The sequence below is a fragment of the Silurus aristotelis genome (assembly GCF_946808225.1).
Source record: "Silurus aristotelis genome assembly, chromosome: 9".
Lineage (NCBI taxonomy): Eukaryota > Metazoa > Chordata > Actinopteri > Siluriformes > Siluridae > Silurus > Silurus aristotelis.
In genome coordinates this window covers 19,994,797-20,010,090 of record NC_139582.1, presented here as the reverse complement: position 1 = coordinate 20,010,090, position 15,294 = coordinate 19,994,797, and the positions used below count along the sequence as shown (strand labels likewise).

The 15,294-nt window shown below is 38.4% G+C and overlaps 1 protein-coding gene across 4 annotated transcripts in view; it reads right to left on the bottom strand.

The window, feature by feature from the left end:
• The window catches only part of LOC310731080 (gephyrin-like), a 39,839-nt gene extending 25,763 nt beyond the window's left edge, over window positions 1-14,076 (bottom strand). The window contains exons 1-8 of one of the 4 annotated variants that reach the window (XM_083550444.1): window positions 13,814-14,076; window positions 6,875-6,953; window positions 5,689-5,746; window positions 5,460-5,552; window positions 4,075-4,169; window positions 3,929-3,995; window positions 2,000-2,272; window positions 1,611-1,724 (exon numbers count right to left, since the gene is read on the bottom strand). In XM_083550444.1, coding sequence (XP_083406570.1) covers window positions 1,611-1,724; window positions 2,000-2,272; window positions 3,929-3,995; window positions 4,075-4,169; window positions 5,460-5,552; window positions 5,689-5,746; window positions 6,875-6,953; window positions 13,814-13,877 — 843 coding nt within the window. In that variant the 5' untranslated portion in view covers window positions 13,878-14,076. The remainder of the gene's footprint in view (window positions 1-1,610; window positions 1,725-1,999; window positions 2,273-3,928; window positions 3,996-4,074; window positions 4,170-5,459; window positions 5,553-5,688; window positions 5,747-6,874; window positions 6,954-13,813) is intronic. The other 3 variants (XM_083550445.1, XM_083550446.1, XM_083550447.1) reach the window with 3 other exon arrangements.
• Window positions 14,077-15,294: the final 1,218 nt, after the last annotated feature.

Below are 15,294 nucleotides of genomic sequence, written 5' to 3'. Positions count from 1 at the left end.
AAACTTGTAAAGACTGCAGATTAAAACCCTGATGCTTTCCTGAAAAGCCAAAAACAGCCCAGCACCCCACTACCTTTCACCACGTATCTCACCCAACAACGCACCATGCTGCTTCAGATCATCGAGCAATGCTTGATTGGTCCCACCAGTAAAGGCATGTTTCCAGACTGCTTCCAGGCTATAAGACGAACGTCCACTTGAAATCCGAACAACAAAATCACTAGCATTCTTCAAACGACGTCTAAACGACCTACTTCTGCCAGAGGTTCATAAATTCTTTGATAAAAAAAAAAATTGCTTTCTAACTAATTTTCTCCCAATTTTCCAATTTATTATCCAATGGATTCTGAATAAGAGCATCTGCCAAACGCCATAACTGTAAACCTTTTAATCACCGGTGACAGACCACAGAGTTTTTTAATGAGCGGAATTTATTTGAAACAAGAGTTTTCATGCAAATGAAAAGTACATAACCCTTTATAATTTGACTGCCAATCCTTTTTTTTAATCTGGCAACCCACAGACCCCAAAAATTTCCTTCCCATGAAAGGTATATATAAAGGTAAAATATTACTCCAGTAAAAGTGTCTCTTTGTGAAAAGACACTGTTACTATTAACACAACAATCTACTAATAAAATTATATTAATAAGTCAAACACTGACATTTATTACAATTATTATGAGCCCAATACCTTCTTAACTACTTAAAAATAAAATGCACAAATGAGGGCACGGGTGATGTGGCAAGTTTGAGTCAGGAGTTTCTTCCATCATTTATTCCTTTATAAATGTCCTGCTTGCTGCTGAGCTGACGCTGAAGTGTATGTTCGTGTGGAGTAAATGCCCCCGAGTTTACGCTCGACCCTGATTGGTGGCTTGCTGCGATATTGACCAGTTAAGTTTCACAAAATATATTTGAGTAAAAATTACGGTATTTGACTTTGAAATGTAGTGAAGTTAAAGTCTCCCCAAATGGAAAAACTTCAATAAAATCGAGATATGTGAAAAAGCTACTCAAGTAAAGATACAAATTACATTTACTTCCTCACTGTCCACCGCTGGTTTAAACAAAAAAAATAATTACTTGAAGCTTGAGACATCGTGACAGCAATTTTAATTCCCAATTTTATGACTTTAGGATTTGAACTCAAGACCTTAGGATCCAGCCACAACAAGCTGCCACGCCTGGGCCCCTGAGCGAGGCCCTTAACCCCATAGCTGCTCAGTTGTGTAAATGAGATAAATGTAAGTCGCTCAGATAAGGGCATCTGTCAAATGCCGTAAATGCAATCAGGCCAGATAAAGCCTGAGTGATAACTTCTATCTGTTAAAATAAGAGTAATGAGTATTGATACTGATAAATAAATAAATAATTTAGATCATGTTCACTGTTGAAAAAAAAAAAAAGAAAATGTATGAGAATATTATTTTACATTTTTAATTATTTTATATATATATATGTATATATATATATATATATATATATATATATATATATATATATATATATATATATATATATATATATATAAAATTTATATATTTATATATTTTATATATATACATATTGATTCTGATGTGTGTGTGTATATAAACAGGTGTTACCTACCTTGTCTCCACAGGAGCAGGTGAAATGAGAGGGAAGGGTGGTGGGAGGGACGAAGCAAGTCAACGGTTGCCCCCCTTTGGCCATGACAACAGCATGGGTGGGATGGAACACACTCTGATGATGAACATGGCATAGACACACAATCATATGCACAGAAAGGATCATCAAAGACAAATGCTCGATCACAGAGGGGGGAGGGGGACGATGGAGTTAATGCTTTGACCAGTCTCGTGGAATCAACGGAAACTAATTTAAGTAACGATCAACAAATTATTATAAAAAAAATTTTTATTTGCAGCCTAAACTAGCATTTGAACTTGATTTAATAGGCACGCCAAACAGGACTGGTCTTACTTTTGTGGTTCGCACTAGACATCAAACGTACCCACCTTTGCAGCGATGGCGGCTGCTGTGATATGAGAGGAGCCGCTGTCCTCAGTCGAGGCAACTCCGCTGTCCTTCTTTTCCTCCTCTTCTTCCTCGCACTGAATGCTCTTGTCCTCGGTATGCTTGTGAGGGCTGGTGACGGGGAGGGGTGAAAGAGGAGGTGGGGGTGAGGGCAGGTCCTCCAGAGCGTTGTGAACCTCCCTCACTTTTACTATAGCATCACGCAGAAGGTCAATGGCATGAGGCAGGGCAGGCAAGATGAACTGGAAACACTCCTGGAGAGAAGGGTAGTATTGTAGTTACTTATTTAGAATTCACTTCAGCTAAACAAGTAGACATTTATACCAGTCTCTATATTCTGTGGTAACCTTGTTTTTTTGTTTTTCCAACAAATCAACAAATACACCTTCCTTTTAATATACAGACGCCAACCGGAGTGTCACTACACCACCACCGACCCCCTGGCGCATGTGACAGCAATTACAGAATATCACAGTCCATCGAGGCAGATGCAGAGGTGAAATCATTGGCAGCCATAATCACGCCTAAAAGTTGGGACACACAAACTAAAAGCGTAACGGTACATGTTGTAGTCCCTCGACCCATTTCAGTACAACACTTTCGGCATGGCGCACATGTAAAGCGAAGAAGATTCTTGTTTTACATGCGGAACACAGTTAAAATCTAATGTTATTTAGTGGTGGACCGCAAGTTCGTTTAGTCTCTGCCCCGCAATTTTGAGTGCAGTGTAACCATGGCTTTTCCATCCGTACGAAAATCCGTGCGAAATCGCTGCCACTTCATGTCAATGGCGACGTTTTAACGGCAATCTTGCGATACGGATTCTATTGCGTTTTATGTAATTTGCTTCAAGAATCCCTCTTAAAAGGAGAAAATTCGGACAATTCCGAATATCGAGCGAGTGATTAAATGAGGGATAGAATAAATTAATTCATGTATGAATAAATAAACTGAATGAATAAATAAACTTTTTATTGCGAAAAATGTTATATTAAATGTAAAACAATCAAAAAAACAAACAAACACATGTACACATCTGTATTACCCAAATCGGGTCTAATAATTGTAAATGAATTGATCGGATTTTTTCCATTTATTTAATTTTATTTCATAAAAAAAATTTGAAACAATCAATTCAAATACATAATTTAACCAATATAATTTCATTCATATAAAAAAATAAATAAAAATCGCAAAAAACTATTTCCGGTACAGATCGTGTAGTGGCAATGAATACCTGAAACTGTCGTAAATTGTTTCGACATGCTTCAGACAGGAAGTAGACACAAATCGTGTTTCTGGTACAAATCGAGCAGTGACAACTAAAACAGTGAATATATTAAGCGACCAGCATTTACGCCTGCCAAGATCATAACAAACGGATTCTCGTAGCTTATTTTCAAAATAGTCTGCTAGGTTGCACAAACACTAGTCTGGTCAGCCCTATGTCGCCCTCTTGTGAATAAAAAAAAGGAAACCGATAAGGAGAAGCCGCACTAAATGGGTGAAATTGTAAATGTGCGACAGGTACGAGGGGCTTTTCCCAATCGGTAAAGTGAACTGAAACCTCGGATTTTGACAAAAAGTGTGTGCGTTCCCTTTTACTCTGTCGTTGTTTGCTTTCGTCAGTTCTGGCGTTTTTTTTCCCCCGTGTGCTAATTTGCTAAGCTGAATTAGCCAACCGCTTAATAATTAACAACAATTTTCAGGTTCTTCATATAAGCTACTGTCTCACATGCCTGGGATTTCCTAAAGTCAAAGCTCAGCAAGATAGCTATGGAGGGACGAATGCTTTCTGTGAAGTCTATGTATCAAAAACTCCATTTCAACTCAAGCGCAAGTTTTCTTGAAGAAAAATTATATTAAAAAAAATGCCTAAAAAGTTCGTTTTTTCACACACACAGCCGTACCTGTGAGCCTTTCTTGCTTCCAGGCAGATTAATGATGAGCGTTTTGCCTCTGATGCCACATACAGGTCTAGAGAGAGTTTAGGTGAAGGTGATTAACACAAAGCTGACAGAAATATGTGTGAGCGTTTTTGTGTGTACATGTTCACCTGGAAAGCATGCCGAGAGGTGTGACGTTTAAGGAGCCCATAAGCATGGCGAGAGCCATCCCTGGAGCTTCACGCTCGATCACTTCCCTCGTGGCCTGGAAATTAGTGACCGAAGAAAGAAAATAAATAAATAAATACAAAATATAGTTCTGCCATTTGAGGGAAGTTTTACTGAAAATTAAGTCAAGATTAGCAAGACAATCATCAAAAATCCTATTTGAGGGAATATCTTTGTTCGGCCTCTGCAGTTCATTAAATGGCTAAAATACATGTGCAAACATTTACACACTATACAGACAGAAGTTTGTCAGCATTCCAGTTTAGTTAATAGGTGTTCACTCATATTTTTCAATAATCAATGTTCCAGTGTTCTCAGTTTTCCATACTAATCTAGACCTGAAAATCATTAAAATCAAACTCCATACTTTTAAAATATTTTTCCAAAATGCGTAGGAACCCTATTGCAATCATTATTTTCCTCTGATGAAATTCTGCCACTGTCAGAAGTTTCAGACATTTTCCTGCACTTTAACTGCTCCTACGATGACAGTCAAGAACCAATACGAGTCAGGTGGACAGTACAGCGAAAAGAGAACCTTGTTGAGTTATGGAGGGAAAAGGAGTGTTTGTATGACACTTTTATTATCAAGGAGTGTCATGAACAAAATGAAAGCTACAGATAGTTTTCGTTTAGTTACGGTTAGCGAGAGAACGCAGGACTGAACATTCACAGATCAATGACGTAAACATTTCGGATGGGTCTTTTTCTTGTGTGTGTCAGTTTTTGACTGTCCCACAGTCTCACAAGCAACAATCGCAAAGGACTATAAAGAAAATCGCAAAGTGTAAGCCTGGCATAACAGAGGGACGCAGGTAAGTCCAGTCCCTGCTGAAGAGAAACATCCCCAGAGCAGTATACTGCCACCACCATGCTTTAAAGTAGGTATGGTACAGTGTTTGGTGTGCTGTATTTGATTTTTGCCAAGTATAGTGCCTGGAGTTCAAGGTCAACCTCGGTCCCGTCAACCCATAGCACCAAAATGGTGTTCAACAGGAATAAAGTCAGAGATCTACAGCAAGCCACTCAAGATCCTCTACTCTAACACATGTAAACCATTTGTTCTTGGAGCTAGCTTTGTGCATAGGGTTTATATTCATTTTATTTACATTTGGGTCTCCTAGTTGAAGTGAAAAGAAAACAGAAATGCCACTGCGTCCGTAGACAACCTACACAAATGGGTGCCTCCAACCTTGTGGTGAAAGTTTAAGGAAGAACCACATATGGCTGGTGTCTCAATATTTTTGTTCATATAGTGTACGCATACTTTTTCTGATTTCTACATTCATCTGCCTAAACATGGACTGGAATGAACTAGTTAAAGTACCTCTGGTGTAACATCACGAGGAGCAAATCCGGTTCCACCGGTGGTCAAGATAAGGTTAAGCTCTTTCTCATCACACCAGTCCACCAGAGTCTCCTACAGACAAATACACACAGTTACCAAAAAAATTGCATCCTAGATAAAGGAAATCATAATGTCTTAACTTTGCAATGCTATGGGGAAGAAACAGTCAGTGTTTACATGTGTGCATAGGAAACAGCAAAATATTTACCTTGATTTCATCTATCTCATCAGGTACTATTTTGTATGCAGATATTATCCCTCCAAGTCTGTGGAACACATAGAAAAATAGACGGCACATACAAGTAAATGCCTCAGCACCCGCAGCGAAACCACGGTGATGCATCGCTGAGGTTTAGCAAATCAAATAATTACACCATGTCAAGGTCACCTTTTGTAACTATTTAGTACACCCTCAAATACTTTTTAAACAGGAAAGAAGCATAGAAGAAGCACAGGAAGGACTAAGAAGCATTGTTATGAAATTCCTTTTTCAGACGTTTGACCTTGCATTGACCTACAGATTGGCTAGATTCTTAACTAGCTCATCTGCGAGTTGCAAAAACTTAAACCCTGCAATCATTGAACAACTCGTTCTAGAAATATGCTAACAAAAATCTGAAACAGATGAGAAAACGGATGTCAGATGAAATCATAATGCTTTTACCACAAAAGAAAAAAATACTGTGCTGAAATAAACATCCATGGTGCTTTAATACGCACATGTTTAAAAGACCACTCACTGCAAATGGTAGCTAGAGGTCGTACGATTTATTGGTTTTGCCACCGATAGTTGATTGCTGGAAATAGCGGCAAAAATGCTGATAGTTTTTCCGGGTTGCGTAATACAGTACGACAGCGGCCTCTAAAGGCAAATTGTTTATTTGAAGTGTGTTTGTAATTGATTTTAGGTGCAAGTTTTTTATTTATTTGGAGTGTTACCTTTTGTTTCAGCTTGAATTTATTTCATTTTATCTTTTATCCACCCTAAATATATATCAAAATAAGCAATTTAGTCATTTTTTATGATTAGTACTTAAAAAAAATTTTTTGTTCAATACTGTTTTACATGGAGTGTTTTTTTTAACCAGTATCTATTTTAAAAACTATATCGGTTGATTAATCGGTTATCAGCAAGTACGATCCAACCTAGCTATTAGTATCGGTCAACCTCTCGCAGAATTTTAAACCACACTGGGGAAAAAAGTTTTGTATTGCATTACAGCAGGTAAGGTCAGACTTATTGAGGTATAAGTAACTACTAGGCTGTAGCCCCAAATTATTCTATGGATAAAATCCTTAAAAAACTTGGGCTAGTCAGATATCGTGGCATGCCCCCACTCTTGGTACTATCCTGTCCATGTCTGCGCACAATAATACTCGATAAGTGTACTCACAAGGATGGGTCATGAATGAGATCTTTAAGGTTGATTCCACTCCGGTCTTCTGCAAGGTTTCTGAAACAGCTGTCGCTTACTGTGAGGTAGGAGGGGGTGGGAGGAAGGGGTTATAGGGTCAAAAGACAATGAGAAAGTAAATCAAATATAGCTAATCAATCATGTATACATTTTACAGGTACACATTATATATACAGTACCAACACAAAAATCAGTGTACCCCTATAAAATAAAATAAATATCAAAACACATAAAGAGAATTTGCTTTATTCACAACATTTTGCCTTAAAACATCAAACTTATGAAAGAACTAGAATAACAGCGTTTGAAAAGCCCATTTTTCCTTGCAGAATTGCTCAAGCTGTGGTGAGCAGAAATGGACTTTATTCTTGAAGTCCATCCAGAGATCTTCTATCGGATATAAGTCATGGCTCTGGGACTCAAAGACATTTACCCTCCTATCCATAAGCCAATTACATTGTTCTTTCTTGCGGTATGCTGAGGATCGTTGTCATGTGCAGAGGGATGCAGGTTTACCTCAAGATCTGCGATGTACTTGGCAGCATCCATTGTCTCTTCATTTCTCACCAATCGCCTCTGTAGAGAAACATCCCCACAGCATAATGATGCCACCACCATGCTTCACAGGTATGGTGTGTTTTTTGTAGTGTGTGGTGTGCTGTGTTTGGTTTAAGACAAACATAGCATTTGGAATTCAGTCCAAAAAGGTCAATTCTGGTCTTACCTTTTGCCAGATAGCATGGTAGTCTTCCAGGTGCGTTTTTTGCATTATCCAAACTAGACTGTGTGGGGCACTTTTTGAGGAAAGGCTTCTTTCTTGCCATAAAGGCCAGCTTTGTGTAAATCTTGTGAGATAGTTGCCAAATGCACAGTCCGACCAGTTCCAGCCATACAGCCTTACAAATCCTTCAAAGTTTCCTCTAGGCTCTTGGTAGCTTCTCTGATCAATGTCCTCCTGGCTCGATCATCCAGTTTGGATGGATGACCTGATCTAGGCAATGTGTTGGTGGTACCATACGCTTTCCATAAATTAGTGATGCTTTGCACATTACTATGCTATTACTTAGCTTTTTTGCAGCCCTCTCCTAACTTGTGCCTTTTTACAACTTAATCCCAGAGGCCTTTTGAAACCACTTTCCCAACTGTGGCGAATTCTTTGCAGTACCGTGCGCTAATAACAGTGGAGTCTTCAAGAAACAGCTGGTTTTAACCAAAACCACTACAATTGATGTCAGGTGGGCTAATTAGTCTTGTGTTTGATCTTGAATTTGATTGGTTGCACCTGAGAAAGGTTGTAATGGTATACTCCAAGTAATGTAATGGTATACTCGAGGAGGCTGATCGCTTCACCAAACTAGGTTTTTCCACATATTCATTTTTAGTTATCCTCCAGAATGTCAAAATCTTAATTTTCACTTTAATAATGATGATAATTATACTATAATGTGTTCATACCACTCAAAAAATTTAGACTAATTTTATTTTCATGTATAATGTAACATGGTAATTATTTTCACACGGTATGATGACTATCTATAGGCACTGTATGTAGTTGTTTAAACATCACAACTATATATAACATTCTTAGTTATTTCAATTTAATGGTATCAATTATCAGAACATAAATATTATCCGGTCCTCAAATACAACCTCAGGTGCACAATATCGCATGACACAGGGTCATTGTTTATTTTTCAGAAAATCCCGCAAAAATGTAAAAAACTTACATAAATTTAAGCACAAACTTACGCCTAATTAAAAGGCTAAGAAGCAGCCAGGAGCTGCTAATAAAATGCTCCTAATTAAAAGCCCAAGTTTTAACAGTTGTGTTAACACAACACCAAGGATCAGCAATTACCTTAGAAAAAGCAAATGTTGCTGCCCATTAAACTAGGAAGGGTTATAAGGCCATTTCCAAACAATTTAAAGGTCTTCAGTGAGAAAGATAATTTACAAATGAAAAGCACTCAAGACAGTTGCTAATCCTCCTGAGTGGATGTCCCAGCAAATTTAACTCAAGGTAAGCATATGCAATGTTTAGAGAAATTGCACAAAAAAAAAGGTTAGCATGTCATGATACAAAAATGAATAAAAGACTGTGTAATTAATAAAATATAATAATAAATGATTACGACTGAATAATTATGATATGTTTGGAAGGGTTACCAGGATAAAGTCTCTTATCTATGAAAAGAAAATGTCAGCATGGCTTAGGTTTGCAAAGTTGCATCTGAACAAACCACAAGACTCCTGAGACAATGTCCTTCTTGCAAATGAGACCACGTGGAGATGTTTGGCCATAATGCATAGGGCGATGTTGGCAAAAAAATAAACTCAGGATATCAGCACAAACTTTGTCAAGCACAGAGATGGAGGCTTGCTAATTTGGGTTTGTTTTGCAACCGAAGGACCTGGGCCCCTTTCAGTCGGTTAACTGAATATGAACTTCTCTGTATATCAAAGTATTCCAAAGTCAAATATGAAGCCATCTGTCCAACAGCTAATGCTTGGCCAAGTCACTGAGTCATGCAATAGGACAATAATGCCAAGCACACCAGCAAATCCACAACAGAACAGCTGAAAAAGAACAAAATCAAGGTGTTGCAATTGTCCAGTCAAAGTCCAGACCTCAACCTAAAAGAAATGCTGTGGCAGGAACTTAAGAAAGATGTGCATAAATAAATAGCATAAACAAACCTCAAATAACCGAAGCAATAAAGGGAAGAAGAGTGAGTCAAAAACTTGGGAAAAATTTGGAAAATCCTACAAAACACGATTGCTTCAAGATATTACTGGTGAAAGTGGTCCTACGATCTATTGACTCACAAAGTGTACTTAGCTTTTCACACAGAAAACCTGTTCCACTATGACAATGCCCCTTTGCACAGTTTTATGAAGATATGGTGTTCATGGGTTGGACTGGAAGACCTTGAGTGACGTGCTATGAGCTCAACCCTATTGAACACATTTTGGATTGGAATGCTGACTGCACCCCAGGCCACGTCACCTCACCTACATCAGTACCTAATTTTACTAATGCCCTCCGCGATGAATGAGCACAAACACGCTCCAAAATCTAGTGGAACATCTTCCCAGAAGACTGGCTTTTTTATAAAAGCAAATGGTAAACTTAATGTGGAATAGGATATTATATAATGTGTAAAAAAACTAAACAAAAATCGGTGGCAAAAAAAAAAAAGCTGCATTATTTCTTTCTCTTTACATAATAAGCTTTGTTGAGTGCATTTGTTCATTAAACTATTCAATTTAATTTTTATATTAATTTAATTTAATCAATTCATTTTGTGGCAATTTTATTGATTATGCAATTTAATCAGTATAAAGAAAAAAATGCATTGAGTTGATTAATTCTATTTTTTATAAATTTATAAAATATATTTCATATATTATTTAACCAAGCAGGCATTTTATTCAAAATTGTTTTAAAAAATTTATTTTGATGTTCACAAATGTTAATAATAATAAACTGCGTTAATAAATAAAAAAACAAAAAAAACAACACATTTTGTTTTGCATTTCTTCCGCCCAAACTGTACCAAATTTTAATCAGACTGGGACTTAAAAACCGAGGAACATACTGAGCCATGAATTTTGTGTACTCTACAGCTCTTAAGGTCAATAGAGATAGTTTATCCGGGTTGCGTTGTACAGTACAAGTGCGGCCTCTAAAGGCGAATCACTGACGCCACATGCTGTTTATTTGAAGTGTTTTTTAATTCATTTTGGATGCAACTGTTTTTATTTACTTGAAGTGTTACTTTTTTTGTCAGTTTGAATGCGTCTTATTTTCCTCAAAATTTATTAATATAATTTGTATATTCATATTTCACTTTTTCATAATTCATTAATTATTTTTATTCTTGTAATAAAGTTCAGTACTTGTTTTAAGCGTTGTTTGTTGTTATCCAGTATCTATTTTTAAAATTTTTTTGATTGATTCATCAATCAGTTATCAGCAAACAATAAAACTGTACGATCCAACCTAGCTATCGATATCAGTAATATCAGCCAACATCGAATATTATATATATATATATATATATATAAAATTTGAAAAATGTCGAATTGACCATGTCATCTCGCAACTTCTGGTGCCATGTTGAGCACGATTTCCTCTGAAAATATATCTTTCCCAATCAGGACAAATATTTGCAGACGTTCCACCTGTTCCATCAATTGATTGATTGATAGATAAAGGACATCTGCTTCACTTTTAAATCCCTGTTCATCCATATGCAAACATTCTGGGCCTGATTAACACCTACTCATGTATGTACAGTGAGGAAAATAAGTATTTGAACACCCTGCTATTTTGCAAGTTCTCCCACTTAGAAATCATGGAGGGGTCTGAAATTGTCATCATAGGTGCATGTCCACTTTGGGAGACATAATCTAAAAAAAAAAATCCAGAAATCACAATATATGATTTTTAAACTATTTATTTGTATGATACAGCTGCAAATAAGTATTTAAACACCTGTCTATCAGCTAGAATTCTGACCCTCAAAGACCTGTTAGTCTGTCTTTAAAATGTCCACCTCCACTACATTTATTATCCTAAATTAGATGCACCTGTTTGAGGTCGTTAGCTGCATAAAGACACCTGTCCACCCCATACAATCAGTAAGAATCCAACTACTAACATGGCCAAGACCAAAGAGCTGTCCAAAGACACTAGAGACAAAATTGTACACCTCCACAAGGCTGGAAAGGGCTACGGGGAAATTGCCAAGCAGCTTGGTGAAAAAAGGTCCACTGTTGGAGCGATCATTAGAAAATGGAAGAAGCGAAACATGACTGTCAATCTCCCTCGGACTGGGGCTCCATGCAAGATCTCACCTCGTGGGGTCTCAATGATCCTAAGGAAGGTGAAAAATCAGCCCAGAACTACACGGAAGGAGCTGGTCAATGACCTGAAAAGAGCTGGGACCACCTTTTCCAAGGTTACTGTTGGTAATACACTAAGATGTCATGGTTTAAAATCATGCATGGCACGGAAGGTTCCCCTGCTTAAACCAGCACATGTCCAGGCACATCTAAATTTTGCCAATGACCATTTGGATGATCCAGAGGAGTCATGGGAGAAAGTCATGTGGTCAGATGAGACCAAAATAGAACTTTTGGGTCATAATTCCACTAAACGTGTTTGGAGGAAGAAGATTGATGAGTACAATCCCAAGAACACCATCCCTACTGTGAAGCATGGGGGTGGTAGCATCATGCTTTAGGAGTGTTTTTCTGCACATGGGACAGGGCGACTGCACTGTATTAAGGAGAGGATGACCGGGGCCATGTATTGCGAGATTTTGGGGAACAACCTCCTTCCCTCAGTTAGAGCATTGAAGATGGGTCGAGGCTGGGTCTTTCAACATCACAATAACCCGAAGCACACAGCCAGGATAACCAAGGAGTGGCTCTGTAAGAAGCATATCAAGGTTCTGGCGTGGCCTAGCCAGTCTCCAGACCTAAACCCAATAGAGAATCTTTGGAGGGAGCTCAAACTCCGTGTTTCTCAGCGACAGGCCAGAAACCTGACTGATCTAGAGAAGATCTGTGTGGAGGAGTGGGCCAAAATCCCTTCTGCAGTGTGTGCAAACCTGGGGAAAACCTACAGGAAACGTTTGACCTCTGTAATTGCAAACAAAGGCTACTGTACCAAATATTAACATTGACTTTCTCAGGTGTTCAAATACTTATTTGCAGCTGTATCATACAAATAAATAGTTAAAAAATCATACATTGTGATTTCTGGATTTTTTTTTAGATTATGTCTCTCACAGTGGACATGCACCTACGATGAGAATTTCAGACCCCTCCATGATTTCTAAGTGGGAGAACTTGCAAAATAGCAGGGTGTTCAAATACTTATTTTCCTCACTGTATATATACACTATATTGCCAAAAGTTTGCGGACAACTGGTCACAAGTATGGTATGTGCTTTTGGAGCTACATATTCCACATTTAGTCCTAAATTTCTCTTATAATTCCCTTCACTCTTTTGGGAAGATGTTCCTCCAGATTTTTGAGTGTACTTCTGGAAATTTGTGTTCATTCAGACACAAGGATGTTAGTAAAGTCAGGTACTGATGGAGGTGAGGAGTTTGGTCAGTGTTCAAATAAATTCTAATTGTGTTCAATAGAATTGAGATTAGAGCTCTCTATCAGGAGGTCTTCCACTCCAACCCATGCAAAGCATATCTTCATGGATTTTCCTTTGTGCACAAGGGCATTGTCATGCTGGAACAGGCTCCTAGTTCAGGTGAAGGGAAATTTTTAATGCTAATGCATTTTAAGACACCATATACAGTTGTGTGCCTTCAGCTTTGTGATTAAAGTTTGGGAAAGACCCACAAATAAAAGCAGGTAAATAGCGCGGAGCTAAATCTCGCGCCTGCGCGGTGGAGGCCGCCGGAGCCTCGCTGGCCACGTGACTCTCGTTACATTTGCATTCTGTGCGCGTGTGTGTGCGTGTGTATGCGTGCATATGAGCGTCTTTTCCCATCAGGTGCAAAAGCATCCATGTACATTTCCCAAGGACATTACATCCTGTAAAATAAGGAAATTAAAATAAGTAGTCAGGCTTAATTTTTTTTTATTGCAGTAAGGCCCCCACTATGGCGGATTCAAACATACATGCGCGCACATATATATATATATATATATATATATATATATATATATTGTGTGTGTATATGAATAAGAGAGAGAGAGAGAGAGAGGTAAATCCATCCTCCAGCACTCATGCAGATGGAAGGTAGCAGGTTGCACAGGAGACTGACAGCCGCAAATACAACCGCTGACTGCAATTATTACAATTAACCGTGACAACCCCACGGAAAAACCCCACGCCACCAAAGGACATGAAATAGATCAATGAGAGGCCATTCCGCACCTACCTGTCAATATCCCGACTCGTATTTGGTGGTCGTGGTTGGTTAAAACCGTTCCGTCGGACGCCATGTTCTTCCCAAGTGTTCCCAGGCTCACGGAAAAAAAAGTCGAGCGCCGAGCCAATCGAACTTAATGGACTGGTTTGAGAAACGTGCGATACCAAATCAGGCCTGAGAAGTCGAACGACGCGTGACTCGAACTAAGAAAATAACTAATTTCGATTAAAGACCAATAGTGGACGAAGTACACAAACCATGTATTTGAGTTAAAGTAGAGATATACTAGGTAAAATATTACTCCAGTAAAAGAACTCCATTTAAACTTTCATTCGAGTAAAAGTACAAAAGTATTTGCCTTCAAATGTATCCACGCCGTGACATCACGTGACACCAGTGACCCGGAAAACATGCATAATCACAGATCAACATGCATATCAGTGGGCGGGGCTTTACTGTTCTCAGAAGCAGCCAATCACCCACTAATAACCAATTCAATAACTGAAAACTACAACATAGACATGTGACAGACCAAAACACTGTAAAAAGATGCTTTCTCGATATTATACTGACATCACGTGACATCACTTGATGCCACTGCCCCAGAAACCTAATCACTGTTAAAAGGCAGCATAAATATGTGGCATTTAAAAAAAAATTAGTGAACTGAATGAAGTTACTTGGTGCAATTTTTCGAGTGAAGCAAAAGCATGTCGGTGATAATAAACCCCCTTTAAGCATGTATAACCTTTGTACTTAGTTGTGTTCTTGTCAGGCGACTAACTTCTTTGTATTTCACTCCAAGCATGTGCATCAGGTTTTATAACATTAACGAAGACCCACATAACACATACACACTATATACAAGCTTTACTCCACTTGTTTACCAGAGCTTTTTAATTGATTGTGTTGTGTGTGTATAGAGGACACAGCTGCCGACAAATTTACAGAATATCTGTGTACAATAAGATGAAGGTCACTGAGGGTTGAGATGGAGAAAATCCATAAATACAGCGCTCCCATTGTTCCTGCCACTTCTGCAATGTGTCCTGAAAGTCTTCTTTTCAAAACGTGTCAGGAATCTTCTGCAATTCCTGCCGAACCTCTGCAATGGTGTCAAAAGAGACACAAAAGAGAGCTTCATCTTCATCTTCGGGCAGAGGGCGAGTAGTGTAGAGTGGGTGCAAAAGTGAGATCATGTTGTTTCCTGCAAGAAACTCGCGTGAGGAGATTTGCGGTCTCGAAACTTGCTGTTCAAATTAAGATCGCAAGCATGTGGTCAGAATAGCACCAGTTGCACAGCTCCAGATGTACACAGGATGATCTCTTTTACTACACTGACTTATGAAGGTTGGTGCTTCCTGTGACTGTGCGTGCAGCCTTGTGCTGCCATCTGTTGGCGTGTTACAAAACTAAAGGTCTCGAGCCTTTTTGATACCTCCTCCTATATTACTCCTAAACGTTTTCTTTAGGTAGAAAAGAGATAAGTG